Genomic DNA, 21,199 nt, shown 5'->3' with positions numbered 1-21,199 from the left:
GGGGGGAAGTAATATTGAAATATAGACAAGAATTACCAGTTGGGGGAAAATAGCATTTAAAGTGGAAAGTTGTGTTTGGAAAACTGTATTAAGTATTTTTTTATTAAAAAACTTTAAAGGCCTTTTTCTCATACTTCTTTTATACGGGACTGTGTTTGACTCCTCCAGCTTCCTGTGTGCTATGAATTCAAGGCAGTAGGTTTTGGCCCATTTCTCAGTGCTGTTGCTGCCTCACTCTACCCCCAAGGCTGCCTTGCCCATTACCTACCTGGTTTTTTTGTTGTTGTTGTTTTTCTTGTTTGTTTGTTTGTTTGTTTTTTCCCAGGTAGTCTTGTTATCTCCCAGCCCTGCTTCTTCTCCCCTGGGATTCTGACAGTTGTATAGGAAGGGGTTTGGTTTCAGAGCAGGGAGTCAAGCTAGCTTGAAACATAGCTCTGTGGGCTTTCTTTAGAAAAACTAAACTTTAATACTCATATAATTTTACAATGAAAATAGGTACGAGACAGGTTTGAAATGTTTACAACTGTACAAAAGACATATACAAATCCCTGGCAGGCAGTGGCATTGAGGCTGGTTATAGCCCCCCTCACACCATAGCCTGTCGGGTGTCACCTTTGGTCCCCTCAGCCTTGTGAGGGAAGGCATGCACAAGCAGAGAAAGTCCTCTCAGCCAGTGCAAGTTTTTAAAGAAAAAATAAAAAAGGTAAAAGTCTAGCAGGCACTAAAATGAAGTTGTAACTTTTTTGGTTTAGCATTTAAAGTGTAATATTGAATCAAAAAAAATGTATCTTAAGCACACAAAAAACCCATTATTAAAAAAAAAAAAAGCCTAAACTCCCCAGAGAAATGACCTAAAACTTAAAACAGCTTGGGGCCCAGTAGACTGTGGATGGCAGGTATTGGGGTGGAACACATCCTTCGGTATCTGCTCAGGTCACTTAGCATAGCCAGCAAAGCTTGTCTTCTGGCCTGATGCAGGTCAGCAGCAGAAATGGCACTTAGGACACATTGGTCATGGGCTTGTACTTCTTGAAGCGTGTCCACTGGCCTGTGGCGTAGTTCATCTCGAACACTGTGTCCACTAGCATGGTGGTACTGCCCTGGCCGTCTGCCTTGGGCAGATCCTCTGTGTGCTCGCTGAGCTTGATCTGGATCACATCCCCCTGCTCCGGGCATGGGTTCTCTGTAGGGAGCAGGAGCTGCTGGACTGGTGCCTGGGGCCAAGGAACCCATCCCCCACCCCATGGGGGGCACCTCCCCAGGCTAGTAGCACAGACGCACCTCGAGAGCCAGCCATGAAGCCCAGGATGAGGGCCTTCTCTGGCCGAGTGACCTTGTTTGCTGTCTTGAACATCTCCTGGGCAGCAAACATCTGTTCTCTCTGTAAAGAAAGGATGTGGGTGTGGGGGCTGCTGGGCCCACCCACTGGCCCTGCCAGGCTCATCCCATAACAACAGTCCCCACCCCCTGCTGCAAACAGGCAAAGCTACACAGCCATCCACGTAATGGCTATGAAACCTGACAGGGTACTTACCGTGAGAGACAGGTTCTTCTTAGGTTGCTGCTGAACAGGGGCAGGGGCAGGGGCAGGTGCCTGGGTCTGTGGGGCCACCATGGCCACTGGGGGTGTCTGAGAAGTGGGGGTGGCAGCTGGGGGGGTAGTAGGTGTCAGAGGCGAGGTAGGTGTTGCAGGTGTTGGCGTAGCTGGGCTCAGGCCACTGTTATACATAGGTGCTCTTTGTTTAAATTGAGCTGGCAGTGTAGGACTTGGAGCATTGGGCTCCTCAGGGGGTCGGCTGGCTTCCCGGGATGGAGGGGCTGCAGGCAGAGCAGATTTACTAAGGAGAGTTATTCAGGAAAAGGAGTATACCTCATCCCAGTCTCCAGGCTGTCTGCTCCAGACATCATATTCTGGAGACAATAGGCTCAACTCAAATCTTCCAGGTTCTGACAGCAACTGTGTCCCATACCGGCCTGCTCTGTCTTGCTCCAATCACTGCTGACCAGAAACCCTTGCTGGTCATCGCAGCTAGGGACATGTGCCTTGTGCACTACTACCCAGCAGGGCAGAACCTACGTCCTCAGGCATTTATAGATCCAGAGATAAAGTTATCCAGGACTCTGGTTAGCTCCTGACCTATGACGAGTTCCCTATAAACTGGGTGCTGGTTACAAGGCACCGGAAAGCAATTCCCCCAAGCCTAGCACTCTTTTTGCTCAGCAGGGTTTCTTAGATGACCCTCAACCTACTAATGAATAGACTAAGCTGAGCCCAATGGAACCAGCCTCCCTCTCCCGTGAACAGCTGACTAACCAAAGCTTGTGTCTGACCCTGAAGGAATTATCCCCTCTGCAGTATCCTTCATCAGGGAAGAAACAATCCTCATGACCCCACCCATCCAGAGATCAAGGTGCCAAAAGTGGCAGTTTTGGCAGCCACTCATGCACTCAAAACAGGACTTAGGGCGTATTTCTTGGCCAGGAGGAGTTCCCTCCACGCTGCCTGAGAGCAAGAGCCAATGAGACAGGTGCCTTAATGCTGAGCAGCACCACGTGTGCAAGGCTACTTCCTAGGTGTGCATGCTAGGGCAAGCCCTTGTGTGGGCTTAGCATACTGCAGGCTACTCACCTGGGGGAGTCTCAGAGCTGGGGATGTATGATGAGGCAGGTACCACACTGGGGGTAGAGGGCAGATAACTTGTGGAGGGAAGTGCTGGCTCACTATTCAAAGACCCAAGTTTCTGGAAGACAGAGGCCATGATCCCTTCAGGCAGATCTCAGGGTTTTAATTTACCTCCCAGACAGCCTCCATCAGCCCTTGCCCATCAATGGAGCAGGACGACTCATATCCCCAGGACAGGGACAGTGGCTTCTCCAGGCCATAGGTCCCTGGTTTTAATGATGCTGGACTCCAAACTTAAGCCATGGCTACTACCCCATGGTCCCAAACTGATACCTGGAGAAATAAGTTCAGCAATGCAGTGACCTCAGAGGCAGAGACCATACCATGCAACAGGGCCACACTGCCTCTACACATGCAACCTCTGTACCTATGGCTCTGAAAACCTATTTCTATTTCCACAGACAGCCTCGGGGGAAGAGCTGTGCTGGCTGACTCACCTACATACAAGACCTGGTGTCCAGGGCACTGGGGACTATACCCACAGGACAGAGAGGAAAATGAGGCACAGAGGTATGAAGACAGCCCAGGCAGTAATTTCAGTATAAAGCAGGTATTCATTCCAAACACGTGGCTGATGCCCAAGTTAGGCTCTGGCTCCCTTTGCCACTCACATACACATACATACATACCTGCATCCATGTACACTTTTACAGAACACAGCTTAGCGGCTAGCAATCAGGACAAGGTGGAGTATATTATTTTGACAGTTGAAAGTGTCCATGGCTGCACTGCATGGAAGCCCTACCTGTGTGGACACCAGGCCAGCAGCATAGTCAGGAGTGGCATTTTCAACAACTGTCTCTTCCTTGGTGGGCTTTTCCACCACTTCTGTGTCTACCAATAATAAAGAGAGTTGGTTAGTGACCCAGCTCCAGTTCAGAGGTCACAAGTGTCCCCTGGTCTCTGCAGAGAATAAATGTAATCCTAACACTTGGAAAATTACAAGCTTGAGGCCAGCCTGGACTACAGTGTAAGACCTTGTCTCAAAAGCCATTCCCTCTCTCCACCCCCACCCCCCACCCCCACAAAGAAAAAGGACTCCTGGGAAAAGTCCCATTACCACTGTGGTAAGATAAAGCACTCAGGCATATTGGACCCAGAAGGAAACCCCAAAGCACCAAGATACTACTCAGGCAGAACCAAGCATAGCGCACTAGGCTACAGTGCTCTAACCTCCCTCCAGACTTGAAATGCCCCCGTACACACCTAAAGTCTTCCTCCTCCTCTTTGCCTCTCGGCCAGCACCGACCGTATTCAACTCAGAAATATCCAGTAGCTGCCAAAACAAGTACATTCCATACTTAATTATAGAGCGAAGAATCAGGATTTGGCCTTGCCAGTGATGAAAAGGGATGTCCCACCTTCACACCCCTTTCTTTCTGCAGTGGTGTCCTCGAAGGTGGTATTGGGGTCCGGTTCCCAGAGGGACTGAAGACGCTGGGTGTGGTGGGACTTCTGAAGGGGGCTTGCTTTGGGATGCCTTTGAGAGGGGCTACAGAAAAGACTGATGTCAACGGAAAGAGCAACTTTTGAGCACAGGTGGTTAAACAAGGCTGCTTCTGCCTTGGGGAAAGCATACAAATTAGTCTCGCCTATCACATTTTGTGTTTTGTATATTTCATCCCAGGCTAAACAGAACTTGAGGCTGGGCCAAGGGTGGTGGCACATGCCTTTAATTCCTAGCACTCAAGAGGCAGAGGCAGGCATATTTCTGAGTTCAAGGCCAGCCTGGTCCACAGAGTGAGTTTCAGAACAGCTCAAGCTACACAGAAAAACCCTGTCTCGAAAAAACAAAACAAACAAACCAAACTTGGGGCTGGAGCAATGGCTCAGTGGTTAAAAGCATTCTCCTAGAGGTTCAACTCCCAGCCCCACTGCCAGCTCCAGTCCCAGGGTATCTGGTGCACCCTTCTGGTCTCCAACAGCACTGCATACAGGTGCAGACATATCCAGACAAAGCACCCATACAAATACAATAAAATAATTTTTAGAAAACCAATTAAACAACCCACTCAGACTGTTTTTGCCATGGTCACTGGTTCAGACCCTACAAACCTAACGACATCTCTGAAGGTCTGCTGGGAAGACCCAGGCTTGAAACTCTGGAAGTTCATGACTCATACATATCCTTTCTGGGAAGGCTGGAGTAATGGAAGATAACAGCTGTCTATGACACCAGAGACCTCCAGACCTTCTAGGACAAGAACTATCCAGCTATCATCTCTGCCCAGAAAAGTGACGACACCTATGTATACCTATATACATTTGTCATCACCTAGGAAGCCTTGTGCTACAAGCTGGTTGTCAAAAATGGACATATAGTGATCGTCAGACTTCCCCTTTAAAGAAAAGTTTCTGCAGTGCCTGTCCTCAGGGACAAGGAAAGCAAGGTGGAGCCTATGCTGTGGCAACAAACGGCAGCAAGGGAAGAGCCCTGCCCTGCAGTAATAATGGCAGAATGGTGACCCATACTATAGACTCTCCATTACTAGCTCTATGTCTGCTTTGGGTTATGGGAACTTGGTATGCCAAGACACCAGATGAACCTCATTCTACAGCTGTCCTGACTGCTGGGCGCTGGACATGGTTCGAGGAGTCTGCAAAGCAGACATTCATACAGGCACATGCATGAAGAGCCAAACTGCTGTGTGACCCTCCATCTTGGAAACTTGCCCTGAGCGCTTAGCCTAGCCAGCCAGCTGTTACACCTGTTACACCCAGGAAGGCAGCTACAAGTGACAGAGCAGCAGCAAATGTTCCTCCAGCTGGGCTGCTGCTGGCTCACCACACACGGCCACCTCCCTCAGGACTCATGTCTGACTCATACCTTTCCCATCAAGTCACCCTGCCTGGCAGGCAACCACAGCACTGGCCTCAGAACACACACGAAGCCTTACTTGTCGTGTCCATCTTGCGGAGCAGCCCCCGGCCCTTAGCGTGGAACGGCACCCCGGCACTTCTCTTCAGCTGCTGGGCTGTCTCAGTGGCTGTGTACAAAAAGCCACAGGGTCAAGGGTCTCTTAGATCATAGGGCCTCTCAGCCCATAAAGTAACCTCAACAAAAGTGATTCATAAAAATACCCAAGGTAACTTCTTTGTATAACCCAGCAGGAATGCAGTCAGTAATGCCACTGACCTTACAGTGATTATTCCTTTAAAAAAAAAAAAGGAGGAAGGAAGGAAGGATATTTCCTGGTGATTTGTAAAAAAGAAGGAAGGAAGAAAGGATATTTCCTGGTGATTTGTAAAAAAGGAGGAAGGGAGGAAGGAAGGAAGGAAGGATATTTCCTGGTGATTTGTAACACAAATCATTACCTACCTACTCAGATAATCTAACATTAAGTGAAGAATTAGTGGAAATTTTTTGCTACTAAGAGCTTCTAAGAAGTCTATTTTTCACTGGGCATGGTGGCACACACCTTTAATCCCAGCACTCAGGAGGCAGAGGCAGGCGGATCTGAGTTTGAGACCAGCCTGGTCTACAGAACAAGTTCTGGGCAGTCAAGGCTACCTATTCAGAGAAACCCTGGCTCAAAAATACAACAACAACAACAAAATTATTTTTCTTTTATTTTCATCACCGTTCCCAGGGTAGCAAGATGAAACAGAATGGAGATTGGTGACAGGAGACGTGGGCTACAGCATGTGTGGGCTTTGGTTTCCTTGGCGGGAAAGAAGGAAGTGGCCAACTGCTCACCGCATGGCTTCTGGGGTGCCAAGTCTCACCCTGGGTGCCTGTTTCTAGGTGTTTCTGAGGATACACTGATGGGGCAACAGTTAGTTAAGACCAACTTAATTTCCACTACATCTCCTCCAAAAGGGAGAGCACCGCACTCGCTGAGGCCTTCCCTTTGCTCTGGTAAACAAAGCTTGTTTTGGGACAGATCCTGGCAGCAACAGATGGACAGAAAACAGAAAAGTCTTTCCCCTGGGATGGCCCTGACTTGGCTGCCTGTCTTCATCTGTGGACTCTCAGACCCCTGCCCAACTCTGCTCCATTCACCAGGGACTCTTGTGGTCATGGAAGGACTAACACCAGGGCTAGTATAGCAGGCGTGTTTTCTCTTCTTGTGTCCCTTAACAGAAAATATTAAATTTCCCTCTTAACTGCACTGGCTTTCTAAAGTGATGACCTAAGCCAAGAAAATACCACTGACGGGGCACTTGAGATCGCAGCAAGATAGATTCTTCCATTAATACAGAGTGAAGCCAACTGTGAAAGAGCTGAATGTTAAAGAAAAGGAATTGATCAGAGCCGTAATAAAACAATATCAAACAATAAACCCGTCAGTTGTAAGCATATGTGTCTAAACCTCCCCAGTTCATGGAGTAGCTTGACACAAGCTTAAATGCAGCTGAGACTGTGTTCGGAAATTTGCATTTAAGTGGCTGCAGAAACATCACAGCCACCTGTTGCACCCCAAGAAACCTGGAGCCTGAGAGAGGCTGGTATCTCTCACAGGTCCCGCAGCCATCTTTACAGCAGGCCCAGGCCTCACAGAGTTCTACATAAGTCTGAGAAAGAAACAGATTATCCTCCAGTGGCTCGGGAAAGCTGCAGGGTTAGACCAAAGGCAGTGGCCGTGCTGCTGACTGTCGACAGCAGAGACCTTTCAGAGCAGCTCAGTTGGCCTGCCCCACAGCTACCAGGCAGCACAGACCGGAGCCAACTGACACAGCCGGCTCCAGGCTCTTCTCAGATTTCTCCAAACCATATTTGCTGGGCTTGGTGTAGCTCTGTGATCCCAACACTCTAGGAGGCTGAGGCAGGAGAAGGTAGAACTCAAGCCAGCTTAGGCTACCCAGTGAGACTGTATTCCCAAAACAAAACAAAAAAACAGAGCTATTTACAAACCTTAGTAAATGTTAACTGCACATTTATGACCCGGGCGGTGGTGGCACACACCTTGAATCCCAGCACTCAGGAGGCAGAGGCAGGTAGATATCAGTGAATCTGAGGCCAGCCTGGCCTACAAAGTAAGTTTCAGGACAGCCAAGGCTACAGTTTATGGAAATTTATGTTTTTTATTTTTAATCCTTTTCGTTTGGCTTTTGTTTGTATTGTTTTGCTAAAATGAGGTTTTGAGCTGGGTATGGTGGCCTACACCTTTAATTCCAGCACTCAGGAGGCAGAAGCAGATCTCTTGAGTTCAAGGCCAGGCTGGTCTATAGAGCTAGTTCCAGGACAGCCAGAGCTATAAAAGAGAAACCCTGTCACAGTCTGAGCTCAAGTGATCTTTCTGCCTCAGTATCTCAAAAAGCTGTGACCCAGGTACTCAATACACCTGGCTTAAAACCCATACTTTAATGTTATTTAGCTAAAGGACACTTTCTCCAGCAAGTAAGTGCCTTCTACACAAACCGTTGTAAGACATGATTTAGGAAAGCACTTAATGAAATCCTTCAACCTCTTCTATAATAGACACCAGGTCAGGACACAAGCAGCAGTCTCGCATCCCGTCTTGGCCAGCAGATTCTACTTTGTGAGATTACAGGCACCACACTTAAAAACCCTGAGGTCTTGAATGCGTGTTTCTAAACAACAGTGATCTAACACAGAAAAGACAAGCTACGCTCTTTCAGGATAGCACAGAGAAAGAGCAGGACTGTAACCCAGGTACTCACACTTCTGTAGCAGCTCTGCCCGCAGAGTGGCACTCTTGGGCTTCCGCTTCAACTGGAAATGTTTCACTGGTGGGGTGAGAGGCCCGGCAAGGGTGGTCAGGGCATTCTTGTTCAGGTACTGGCACTCCAGTGGTAGCATGGCAGACGCCTCACACTCACCCACTGTGGAAAGCCAGAGTGTCACAGGAAGTCAGAGCCCTTGCACCAGGGAGCTCAGGCTGTTTGTGACCCTCACAGCTCACATGCCAACGGCTCCATGTAGGTTTCATTTTATAGGCATGGCAGCTTTCTGCTTTGGTTTCAACCCCCTGTGGTTCCCACCATTCCAGTCCCACCATTTCTAGAACCCAAGATCATCCAAGTGGGTCAGGAACAAATGATAGGCCTGCCACCCTAGAGGGAGGCTCATCAGACTCTCCAGGGACGTTTTAAAAACAAGAAATGCTAGCCGACAAGGGTTCCTCAGTTATGTCAACTACAAGCCTGGGACTGCAGGGCTGCAGGAGCCACAGCACACTGTGTATAGCGGCATGGAGAGCAGTGCCCTGTCCTAACGACAGGGCAGCCTCAACACCAGGAAAGCCCCCCTCCTTTGACTACAGAGCACCAGTGGTTGGTCACCCTAGACACTGCTCAACTACCGTCTTAAAAACTACCCATGTGTGCCCCTGATTCAGTGTGCTCACCAAGAGGTCAGAGCCTGAAAAACCCCAAAGAGTTGCCCCAGTCAGTTACATCACAAGAGAAGCAGATTCAGAAGTTGCTTCATCCTTCTGCTCCCAGGAGAGTCAGCTACCCCAGCAACGGGGATGTGTGACCTGTGCAGGCCAGTGTTCCTAGACTGCAAATAAAAATCAAAACCCCAAAACGTACGAGGGCCTCACAAGCGTGTGTAGACTCAAGCCTTTATTTTCCCAAGAAGGAGAATGCACCAGAGGTGTGGAGACTCCTACTGTCGCTTCTCTAAAAACACCTCAGATTCTAGCAGCTTATTTGTTGATTTTTATTTATGATTCCATATTTGTTATGTAGGACAGAGAATGTTTTAGGTTCTGAAGACATTAACTTGCAGCGTTCAACCCTCATGGAGCTTACGGAGAGACAGCAAGTACACCAGGGATGAGTCATCTGAAGGCAGCCGTAGCATGCAGTGGAAACAGGGCTGTGAAGTCAGACTGCAGCATGAGGAAGGAGAGCCCCTGTCTGAGGAGCCACTGCACGCCACACCTACAGTGTGATATGGACAACCCAATTTCTAAAGTGAGACCCACTTCTTCCCATTGTAAAATAAAGCCAGACTACTTGCCTTTTTCTCTAAGTTCTCCTAGGATGTCTTGAACATTGGGGTTCTGCTCCTCAAGGTCTAGATTCAGTGAGCCCGTGTCAGGAAAGGATTTCAGAATGTCAGCAACCATAAGGACCCAGGGGTCTGAGTCCAGGGTGGCCAGTTGGATAATATCCATCAGAGCGCCCTTCATCTGCCAAGACAGAAGATGCCAATTACATTCTATAAAAGTTACCAGCCCCGCTTACCCTCCTGGAACAGCAACAGCTTCAAATGCCTCCTGCCACGAATCTACCCACTTTCACACTGTGGCCTCTGGGTGGCCTGTGACAGTAATCACTGTGACAACCTGTTGTGGAATATGACTTTAACTGTGTAACTGTGTTACTTCTGTATATGCTGCATTTGTTTAATGATGTAAAGATGTGTTGCTATTTCACTTCGGCTAAGGCACCTGATTGATCTGAAAAGCTGAGCAGCCAATAGCTAGGCAGAAGAGGGATAGGTGGGACTGGCAAGCAGAGAGAATAAGAGGAGGAATCTAGGCTCAGGAGAAAAGGAGAAGAGAGAAGAGAACAAGGGAGAAAGAGAAGGATGCATCAGCTAGCCAGACATGGGATAACCAGGGAAGTAGGACATGCACAAGAAAGGCAAAAACCCCTTTGAGCACCCTTCAGCCCCCCCCCCTTCCTGAAGTCTGCAGTGGGAGCCTCCAGGCCTCTGAGGGGGCCAGTTTCCTGGTTGGGTGCTGAGAATTTTAACCCTAATGTTCACCGTTTTTTGAATAAAAGTTTTGTTCTTTTTGGCAAAAAAAGAAAAAAAAAGGTAAAAAACCCTAAGGCAAGACATAGATGAAGAGAAACAGGTTAACTGAAGTTGTAAGAGCTAGTGGGACAAGCATAAGATAAGGCTGAGTATTCATAATAAGTCTCTGGGTCATGATTTAGGAGCTGGTTGGTGGCCCCAAAGCCTGTTACACTTAGTGTTCCAACATGGGGCCCAAATTTCCACACAGGGCCTGAGAAAGCTGAAGAGAGAGGGGGGGGGGGAGGAGAGAAGAAAAAGAGGATACGGCTCCTTTAAGAGGCTCTGCAGAACCAACAAGCTAAGTAAAATCACATGCCACAGTCCCAGGAACCAACACCCCAGGGTTGGGGTGGCTGGCTGTAATGGACCTGAGGAAGGAGCAGAGCCAGTCACCAGGGCAACACAGCAGTAGCTTAAGGTTTGGTATACAGTCAGATGGAAGAAAAACCTCTAAATCGGTTACAGTGTGTTTAAGTGTGCAAAATGGATCAGAAGTTAAGAGCACTGACTGTTGTTCTACTAGAGGTCCGAGTTCAATTCCCAACACCCACATGGTGGCTCACAACCATCTGTAATGAGGTCTGGTGCCCTCTTCTGACCTGCAGCCAGGACACTGTATACATAATAACTAAATCTTTAAAATAATAATAAAGTCTTTAAACAGAGAGTAAAGTAACTAACAGGCACATAAAAGTGGGAAATAGAGTCTGGTTCCTATGATGTTGACTGACTTTTTTGAATGCTGCTGAGTGAACCACAGATGCTGAGTCAAGGGATTGTGAAAGGGACTGCTGAATTAAAACGGCCTAGATATGCTGTAGGATCCCCTCTGTGCTGTGAGGATGTTTAATACCATTAGCTAATAAAGAGCCTTTGGCCTACAGCAAAGCAGAACAGAGCCAGGTGGGAAATCCAATCAGAGATACAGGGAGAAGTACGGAGTCCGACAGGTGTACTAGAGAACAGGTAATGATGAAGCCACATGACAAAATAAAGATTAACAGGAATGGGTTAACAACATGCAAGAGTTAGTAAGCAGTAAGTGTGAAAATATGCAAAAAGGTTTGTAATATACCTCTGAGTGACTCTTAAAAGTAGCTGCAGGACCAGGCAGGACAGAAAAGCATGTTTACAAGATACTTTAGGGATACCTTAACTTTAAAATGGAATTCAGAAAATGTATTGTGTTGGGGAAGACATTATGCTTTTGTTTTCATGAGAAATAAAAGGCTGTGGATTCCTTCAAGATTAATAGAGATCAGGTTTGGTCTGGGTAGGCCTCCTGAAAATTTTGGCTACAGACATAAAGAAGTAAATCAAGAAAAAACACATGACAGGTGACATATATGCTGAACAGTTCTAAGACTGGACAACAAAAGTTACAGCTACATTCCCCAGGAGTTGACCTTTACCTCAATTTCCTCAGGGTCCCCTGTAGATCTCACCATCCTCAGACAAAAGGAAGCAGTCAAGAGAACACAACACCCACATTCCCAATAGGTAGGGTGGGTGATCTTTGGTCGTTTAGTGGGTTATGGATGTTTGTCATTGTGTAGGGGGGTTAGAGGAATACAGGGTAAAAAGACAACTATTAACCTCAAATATTTTACATTGGTATGAATTTTGGTATAGTAATACAAATTTTAAAATATTTTGTTATGCTGTATGCATGTTACTACTTTTGTTTAGGGTATTGTGTTTATGCCACTGATGTGAATATGTGATGTACAGTTAAAAAAGGCAGGTTAGCAGTTAGTCATTTATAAGAATCAAACTTGTAGTCATGTTAGGCATGTTTCAAGGTCAAATATATATTTTTAGATAAGTGATGTTCAAACATTTCAGAGATTTATGGAATATGGCATCTAAGACGTTTATAGCCTAAGGCTTTTCATGACAGCAAAATACATCTGTTCTAGCAGCCCCACTTTACTTCAGAAAAGGATGATGGGCAACAAAGAACCTCCATATGGAGTTCGCTTTCATTGTGGCAAAGTTAGCCTCTAGGCAAGAAACTGGCTTGCCTCAACTGCTGACAGTATGCTGTAAAAACTGGACAAGTAGGACATACAGGAAATGACTGCTAAACTTTGCCAAGACAAGGTAGGTCAGTCCTTCAAATTTCTTGTTGCACAGAAAAGTCTGTCAGATATTCTAAGCCTATTGACCGAGGATGAACTCCCCAACACTGCAGAGGAATCCAGGCAGCCAGATGTTTGTCATTTCTATAGTCTTAGAAATAAGTGCCTTGCTGTTGTGGATTATTTTAACTATATAAAGATGTGTTGCGTTTGTTTATGCTGAGGAATATTTTAACTGTGAAAAGGTGTGTTACACTTGTTTACACTGCCTTTGTTAACAATGAAAAGATGTGTTACATTCATTTATGCTGTATTTGTTTAACTATGTAAAGATGTGTTACATTTGTTTATGCTGTATTTGTTTAACTATGTAAAGATGTGTTGCACTTTTTTCACCTTGCCTGCCTAAGCCACCTGATTGGTCTAATAAAAACCTAAATGGCCAACAGCTAAGCAGGAGAAGGATAAGAAGGGCTGGAGAGCAGAGAGAAAAATAGGAAAAATCTAGGCTTGGAGAGAATGAGGGAGAGAGAGACACACAGGCCAGTCAGCCAGCCAGCCCCCAGACAAGAAAGAAGCAAGAAAAGTAGAACAGACAGACAAGAGGGAGGGAGGGAGGAAGGGAGGGAGGGAGGGGACAGAGGGAGAGAGGGAGGGGAAGAGGAAGAGAGGTAAAAAGCCCCAAGGCAAAATGTAGATGAAGAGAAATGGTAGTTATAAGAGGGACAAGCATAAGATAAGGCTGAGCATTCATAACTGATGAGAAGTCTCTGATTTGGGAGCTGGTTGGCAATTCAAGAAAGCCTGCTACAGAGTACCTTCCTATCCAGGCACTTCCCATTCCTCGAGGCCTTTAAATTCACTCCAGCACCATCAAGTCAGTTTCTGTTGTCTCTGCAATCATCTGCAGGCTTACACAAGGTGTCCTTACTTCCCAGCCACAGATTAAGGTGTTAGCAACTCCAACTAATTCTGCATCCCTCACTGATTCACTGAAATGCCTTTCTCTTTGATAAAACTGGTTGAAAACCCCAGACCCTGAATTTCCTGTAAACAACTTGTTATGCTTGCAGCTGCTCTGAGCAAAACAACTTGTTTTCCTGTGTTTGCATCTGCTCTAAAGACGAGACCCTCAGGAGTTCCTGAAGAGTTCCCTCCATGATAGACTTTATAAACTCTAGCTGAAATAAGTGACCCCCTAAGTAGTTTTTAGTTATGGTATCTTTTTAAAGAATCATTCATTCATTCATTTATTATTGTAGAGTGTTCTGACTGCATGTATCACTGCAGGCCAGAAGAGGACCCCAGATCTCATTACAGATGGTTGTGAACCACCATGTGGGTGCTGGGAGTTGAACTCAGGACCTCTGGAAGAGCAGCCAGTACCCTTACCAGTGAGCCATCTCTCCAGCCCTGGTTATGGTATCTTATTACAGTGATAGAAATCAAACTATGAAAACAATATATTAGTTACTTTTCTATTGTTGTGATGAACATCATGACCGAGGCAATTTACAGAAGAATTTACTTGGCTTTAGGATTCCAGTATTAAAGTCCACCATGGCAGGGAGGAGCGGCAGCAAACAGAAAACACGTGGCTGGAGCACAGCTAAGTGTTGTGTTCACATCCTCAACCACAATGACAAAGAACGAACCTGAAATGGTCAAAGTCTTTAAAATCTTAAAGCTCACCCCACCCGCAGTGGCATACTTCTTCTAGGAAGGCCACCCCTCCTAAGCTTCCCAAAACTGTGCTACTAACTGGGAGCCAAGTATTCAAATCCCAGAGCCTATGAGGGACATCCTCATTCAAATCACCCCAACACTCACACCAAGAAAAAAAGATAACTAAGCTAGTATTAATGCCAGATAAAAACTGTGACAAAGGCCAGACATGGTGGTTCATTTCTTTAATTCTAGCACACAGGAGACAGAGACAGATGGAGCTTTGTGAGTTCCAGGCCCATCATGGCTGCACAGTGAGTCTCTGTTATTAAAAACAAACAAACATAAAGGACCTAAGGGCCAGCGAGACAGCGTAGCAGTAAGTAAAGACACTTCCCACTAAGCAGAGTTCAATCTTTGGAAAAAAACCTACTCCCACAAGGTATTCTGTGACCTCCACATATAAAGTGTGCAACATAATAAATAAATGTAATAAAAATTAAAAAATAAGGGGAGATAATCTTTATGAACACTTATTTTTAAAAGACCTAAGGAAAAACATTGGCAAATACTCAGATCTCCACCTTCTCCTCAGTTCACAAGGTAACGGCAACAACTACCAAATTATGCACACCTATTAACATGAACCTAAAATATACAATGCAACAGCTGATATGGAAGAAGAGGCAAATTCAGGAGCTACAATGGGGAGATCAACAGTACAGTAGATAATGATAACAGTAGGATAAGAAGAAAAAACAAATGCCAGTTACACAGAGAACAGTCACAATAAGATCTCCGCCCAGAGCCAGGTGTTTGCCTTTAATCCCAGCACTCAGGAGGCAGAGGCAGGCGGATCTCTGGGAGTTCCAGGCTGGCCTGGTCTACAGAGTGAGTTCCAGGATAGTCATGACTATGTAGAGAGATCCTGTCTCAAAAGACAAAACCACCATCAACAAAAAGAAGACGATCTCAGCCCAGGTGCTATTCAGACTTCTTACCTAACGTATTTCTATATATCATCAGCACATAAATTATGAAATATATGAATACAGGCAAATCATAGAACTTAATGATGGTTCTAAATAACTGCCCAAACCTCTATCTAAGTTACAAGACTAATATATGTGTGTGTGTGTGTGTTTGTGTGTATGTGTGTTTTTCAATACAGCTTCTCTTTGCAGTCCTGGCTGTCCTGAATCTTGCTCTATAGACCAGGCTGGTCTCAAACTCAGAGCTCTGCCTGCCTCTGCCTCCCAAGTGCTGGGATTAAAGTCTTGTGCCACCACCACCCAGCAAAGTTCTAAGCTATTAAGACTATTTACCCTGTGAGCTGAGAGCCTGGCTCAGCTGGTAGAGTACTTGCGAAGCCAAGTCTGAGTCTGCGTTCAGATCCCCATGCCCACAGAAGAGCCTGGCTCAGTGGGTACACAGCTATAATCCAGCACTAAAGAGGTGGAGGGAGACAGGAAGAGCCCAGGAGTATGCTGTGGGGCAACTGATGCAGACACCTAATCTGGACTCTGGCCTCCAAATGCACATATGCACTTATACTTTCACAGATGTGCTCACATGAACGAACATGTAAACACAAAGAGACAGACTGATCCAAGTGCTAGGGGTTAAGAAGAGCTGAAGCCACTCCTGAGGTGAGGTGAGGCTTCACCCTGTAGTCACTGCTGCAGGATATTTGATCACACTCTGAGCCCTGAGTTTGCGTTATTTACTGGAAAAACCTGTTGCTAGTTGTGGTGCGGCTAAGCCCTAGCACACACCTTTAATTCAAGCTTTCTGCTTGAATATTGTAAATAGGATTAAATAAAGTCAACCACAGGTCAAGAGGTAGAGCAAGCAACCAGTTGACAGGAAGGGAACATAGAATTATTAAGACACCACAGAGAGTCTTCACAGACCTCGAAAGAACGGTACTCAACTTCCTATGGAAAAGCAAAAACCCCAAGATAGCCAAAACAATCCTGTACATATGTTCTGGAGGCATCACAACCCCTGACTTCAAACTCTACTACAGAGCTACAGTACTGAAAACAGCCTGGTACTGGCATAAGAACAGATAGGAGGACCAATGGAACCGAATAGAAGACCCGGGTATCAACCCACACATCTTTGAACACCTGATTTTTGACAAAGAAGCAAAAAATATNAGACCCGGATATTAATCCATACAACTTCAAACTCCTGATTATTGACAAAGAAGCAAAAAAATATCAAATGGAAAAACAAGATAGCTTATTTAGCAAATGGTGCTGGCATACTGGATATCAACATGTAGAAGAATGAAAATAGACCCATATCTATCATCATGCACAAAACTCAAGTTCAAATGGATCAAAGACCTCAACATAAAGTCAGAAAAATTGAACCTTATAGAAGAGAAAATGGGAAGTATACTTGAACACTTTGGCAGAGGAGACCACTTCCTAAATATAACCTCATAAGCACAGACACTGAGAAAAACAATTAATAAATTGGACCTCCTGAAACTAAAAGGCTTCTGTAAAGCAAAGGACATGGTCAACAAGACAAAACAACAGCCTACAGAATGGGAAAAGATCTTCACTAGCCCCACATCAGACAGAGGTCTGATCTCTAAAATATACAAAAAACTCAAGAAATTGGTCATCAAAAGAACAAATAATCCAATAAGAAAATGGAATACAGACCAAAATAGAGAACTCCCAACAAAGGAATCTAAAATGGCTGAAAGACACTTAAGGAAATGTTCAACATCCTTAGTCATCAGAGAAATGCAAATCAAAACAACGCTGAGATTCCATCTTACATCTCTAAGAATGGCGAAGATCAAAAATACTGATGACCACCATAGATAGAGAAAACGAGTTATTCCATGACATAACTAAATTTACCTATCCACAAATCCAGCCCTACAGAAAGTACTAGAAGGAAAACTCCAACCCAAGCAAATTAGTTGCACCCACCGAAACAAAACCAACTGCTGCAGGAACTCCTTCAGCCAGCCTTCAGCCAGAGGCCTTTCAGTTACAAATGTACTGGGGGGGTGGCCTCTTATACTTTAAACGCTGATGTAGAGTGTTTGCACTCTTCCGGCTGCTGTTTCCCAATTCGTGCAGCGGATGGTGATCTGTGAATCTACCCCTAAATAAATAACCATTTATTATACTAAAAAAAAAATACTGATGACAACTTATGCTGGAGAGGTTGTGGGGAAAAGGGAACACTTCTGCATTACTGGTGGGAATGCAAGCTGGTACAATCCCTTTGCATGTCAGTGTGGCGATTTCTCAGAAAATTAGGAAACAGCCTTCCTCAAGACCCAGTAATACCACTTTGGGGTATATATCCAAAGGATGCTCAATCGTGCCACAAGGACATGTGCTCAGTTATGTTCAATGCAGCTTTGTTTGTCATAGCCAAAACCTGGAAACAACCTAAATGCCCCTCTGTTGAAGAATCTGGATTAGGAAAATGTGGTAAATTTATACAATGGAGTACTACACAGCAGAAAAAAATAACGACATCTTGAATTTTGCAGGAAAATGGATGGAGCTAGAGAACATTATTTTGAGTGAGGACCCAGACACAGAAAGACAATTATCACATATACTCACTCATAAGTGGTTTTTAAACATAAGGCAAAGAAAGCCAGCCTACAAACCATAATCCCAGAGAACTTAGACAACAATGAGGACACTAAGAGAGACTTAAATAGATATAATCTACATGGGAAGTAGAAAGTAGAAAAAGGCAAGATCTCCTGAGTAAACTGGGAGCATGTGGACCTTGGGGGAGGTTTGAAGTGGGGAGGGAAGCAGAGAAAAATGTAGAGCTCAATCAAAATCAATAAATTAAAAAAAAATCGAAAAAAAAGAAAAAGAAACCATAGAGAGTAAGAAAGAGTCAGGAGGACAGACAGAGAGGCACAGGAAATAGGAGGGAGGGGCATTCAGTTGGAAGAGAGATTTTGAGAGGGCTTGGAGAAAGGCTTCTGGGATGTCAGATGAGGAGGAAGGTCAGCTTTCTCCGCCTCTCTGGGCTAGGAGGCTTTCACCCCAGCATCTGGCTCCAGACTCTTTATTGATAAAATTGAACAATTGAGATTTTGTTAAAAACATGTCACACATCAAGACACACTAACAATAAAGTGACAGTAAGTAGCTAACACATTATTAGCACAACATAGAAATGACTTTAAAAAAAAAAAAAAGCTCAAACACCCACAGCAGAAGCAACAATACAGCAGAGACAGTCTGCAGGTGGTGCTGAACCTTTCCATAACCACACTGCAGAACTCTCAGCTCCACAAAGCACCCGTCCTGGTCCATGAGAGGAGGAGGTTCACAGCACATTGCTAACAAGACCACAGGGAAGGAGAGACAATCACCAATTGGCTAAGAACCAAGAGCTTCATCCCAAAAGCTAAGCCACAGCTGGGAAACAGCTGTAGCATGTCACCAAACAAAGACAGTAGCCAGCATTTATTAAAAAGAATATTCCTCCAAAGCGACAAGTCAAGAAAAATAGACAATCATGAAAAAAAAAAAAAACCTGAACAACTCACAAAAAAGAAAGCCAAACAGAAAAATAAGCGATGGCAATATTCAACCAAACATCAAGGAATATCTACATTTACTTGTCCTACGTATTTTAGCATTATTTGACAATATCACTTGGAAAAGCCCGCTTGCCATAATCCTGCTTACACCTACAATTCCACGTCTAGAAAACTGCGCGCTCTCAATCACCTGAACATGTAAAGCTGGTGCCAGTCACAACAGAACAAGTTAACATGAAACAAAAACACCAACGAAAACACTAGACACAACCTAATCATCCATACGCGGTGTGCTCGGAAAACGGACGACCATAATGCACGGAAATCAAACTGCAGCGACTTGGATGGATCTGTCCAGGTGTCTCACGGCAGAAGACACACCCACACAAGCCCGAAATTTTGTATGGAACATGGCAACATGTTGCCATTCTAAGTTCAAATGATGCAAAACTAAATACTCGTGCTAGGAATGTACACACAATCGACAATCCTGCATAGATAGACAGATGTGGGGATTGCTCTTGTGGGGAAGAGAGAAGGAAGCATGGACGGGCTATAGAGAATCCACCCTTGTTCTCTTGTATGGAGGGATAACGAGTGGGTCGTTTAGCGATTAGTATTTGATAAACTGAAAAAACACGTAGCTTTGGTTTATGGCGCAACAAAGACCAAAACCAACCTTAATGATAGAACAGTAACCAGAAATGTTTAAAAACTAGGGTGCTTCGATGTGGTGGCCCAGCTCTACAATCCCAGCCCTCCAAATAGTGATGCAGGAGGATACCAAGTACGAGGCCACCCTGGACACATATCATTTGTGTATATGTTTGCAAGGCATCGTATATTTTGCACAGAGATGCAACGTGGAGTAAGAATGCACTGAAAGAGACGACAGACTAGAAGAAGCTAAGCAGACTGACACTCCGTGAAGCAAAAGCAACAAAATTAAGGTCAGCAGTCCCTTGAAAAGTTACACTAAGAGCCCCAAACCAAGGGGTAGCTTCGGAACTGCGGCGTCCAGAGCTCCGCTCCGGGCCGACTCGGCTGAGGGCGGTTCGGACCTTGGGTCCACGAACCCCGCCCGCAGACAGCGTCCAGCGGGGGAAGGCACTACGGCGTCGGGCCGGGTGGGGAGGCCCGGCGGCGCCCACCCGGAGATGCGCGCGGCCAGCGGGAACAAGGAAAGGCAAGGCGCCGGTGCCGGCTGGAGGCGGGAGCTGCGCTCCGGCCCGCGCCCTCACCTCGTCCACCGTGCGGCGCGGAAGATGCAGCGTCCCGAGGAGCAGCTTGAGTTTCACAGCCGAGGAGAGGCGGTGGAAGCAGAGGCGTATGTTATCGATGACCGCGGCGGTGAGCAGGGACGCGATGCTGGGCGGCGCCCACAGCTCGTCCGTGGCGCCCAGCTTGTTGTGCAGCCACAGGCCCGTGTCGCTCTCCCGCATGGACGCCATCTTGGCGGCAGAGGCGCGCGCGAGCCGGCATCTTACGCGGACGACTACGTGTCCCCAGCGAGGACCCCCAACATGGCGGCGCCCATGGGCGCGGGGCGGGGCCTCGAGCACCGGACAAGCGCAGTGGCGGACGGCCGCGCCCTCCCGAGGCTTCTAGCGGAGGCGCGAGAGAATGAGCGATTAGGCTCGGGAAGGAGACTTGTGAGTTTCCGTACAGCATCATGGCGGCGCCCAGGCGGGAGCCGGGCAATGACGTAGTCGGTAGCATCCGTGCGCGGTCGAGGTGCTCCAGAGACGAGGGTTAGCGTTCTGTTTCACGTCCGCTGCTTAATGGGCGCAGGTCTGCAAAGGCTGCTGGCCTCGTTTCTCACAGCCTCGCTTCGCAGCCTCTTCCCCTTGCCCATCCTGCAGGCAGTGCTGCGATGGGACTTTTAAAGTTATTTATATTTTTATATAAAATTGGATCTTGGGGATGAATGAGAAAGGAAGGGCTGTGGCTTAAGAGTGATGTGTTTGTGAATTGACTAGGGGTCGGGGACTGCTGGTGTTGTGTGTCCACTTGACATAAACTAGACATACCAGAAGAAGGAGCCTCCGTTGAGGAAATGCCTCCTTGAGATTCAGCTTTGTAAGGCATTTTCTCAATTAATGATCAATGGGGGAGGACCCAGCCCCCTTGTGGGTGGGGCAATCCCTGGGTTCTATAGGAAAGCTGGCTGAGCAAGCCAGTAAGCAGCACCCCGCTATAGCCTCTGCATCAGCTCCTGCCTCCAGGATCCTGCCTTGTTTGAGTTCCTATCCTGACTTCCTTCAATAATAAACAGCAAATGCTGGCCAGTGGTGGCGCACGCCTTTAATCCCAGCACTCGGGAGGCAGAGGCAGGAGGATCTTTGTGAGTTCGAGGCCAGCCTGGTCTACAAGAGCTAGTTCCAGGACAGGCACCAAAAAACTACAGAGAAACCCTGTCTCGAAAATCAATAATAATAATAATAATAATAATAATAATAATAATAATAATAGGGGCTGGAGAGATGGCTCAGTGGTTAAGA

At 46.3% G+C, this 21,199-nt stretch overlaps 1 protein-coding gene across 1 annotated transcript; it reads right to left on the bottom strand.

The window, feature by feature from the left end:
* Positions 1-27: 27 nt before the first annotated feature.
* Positions 28-20,322, bottom strand: Nelfa (negative elongation factor complex member A). The gene is made up of 11 exons (XM_050140794.1): positions 19,940-20,322; positions 9,615-9,786; positions 8,309-8,470; positions 5,581-5,670; positions 4,045-4,175; positions 3,890-3,959; positions 3,429-3,517; positions 2,630-2,741; positions 1,535-1,818; positions 1,282-1,381; positions 28-1,183 (listed from the first exon to the last, which is right to left on the bottom strand). Exons 1-11 carry the CDS (start codon positions 20,147-20,149, stop codon positions 999-1,001), a joined length of 1,605 nt encoding a protein of 534 aa, XP_049996751.1. The 5' UTR covers positions 20,150-20,322; the 3' UTR covers positions 28-998.
* Between the last annotated feature and the right edge of the window lie 877 nt (positions 20,323-21,199).

The sequence above is a fragment of the Alexandromys fortis genome, unplaced genomic scaffold (assembly GCF_014885135.2).
Source record: "Alexandromys fortis isolate MF-2015 unplaced genomic scaffold, M_Fortis_MF-2015_v1.1 scaffold_7, whole genome shotgun sequence".
Lineage (NCBI taxonomy): Eukaryota > Metazoa > Chordata > Mammalia > Rodentia > Cricetidae > Alexandromys > Alexandromys fortis.
This window is presented reverse-complemented; position numbering and strand designations above follow the sequence as displayed.

What these genes read in the sequence shown, in the direction of transcription:
- Nelfa (XM_050140794.1), bottom strand. Translation starts at nt 20,149, where the DNA reads ATGGCGTCCATGCGGGAGAGCGACACGGGCCTGTGGCTGCACAACAAG. An exon ending in CCGCAAGATGGACACGACAA is followed by an intron (nt 4,176 to 5,580) that starts GTAAGGCTTCGT and finishes TCTTTTCTGTAG; the next exon opens with CCCCTCTCAAAGGCATCCCA. An exon ending in AGAAGAACCTGTCTCTCACG is followed by an intron (nt 1,382 to 1,534) that starts GTAAGTACCCTG and finishes CTTTCTTTACAG; the next exon opens with AGAGAACAGATGTTTGCTGC.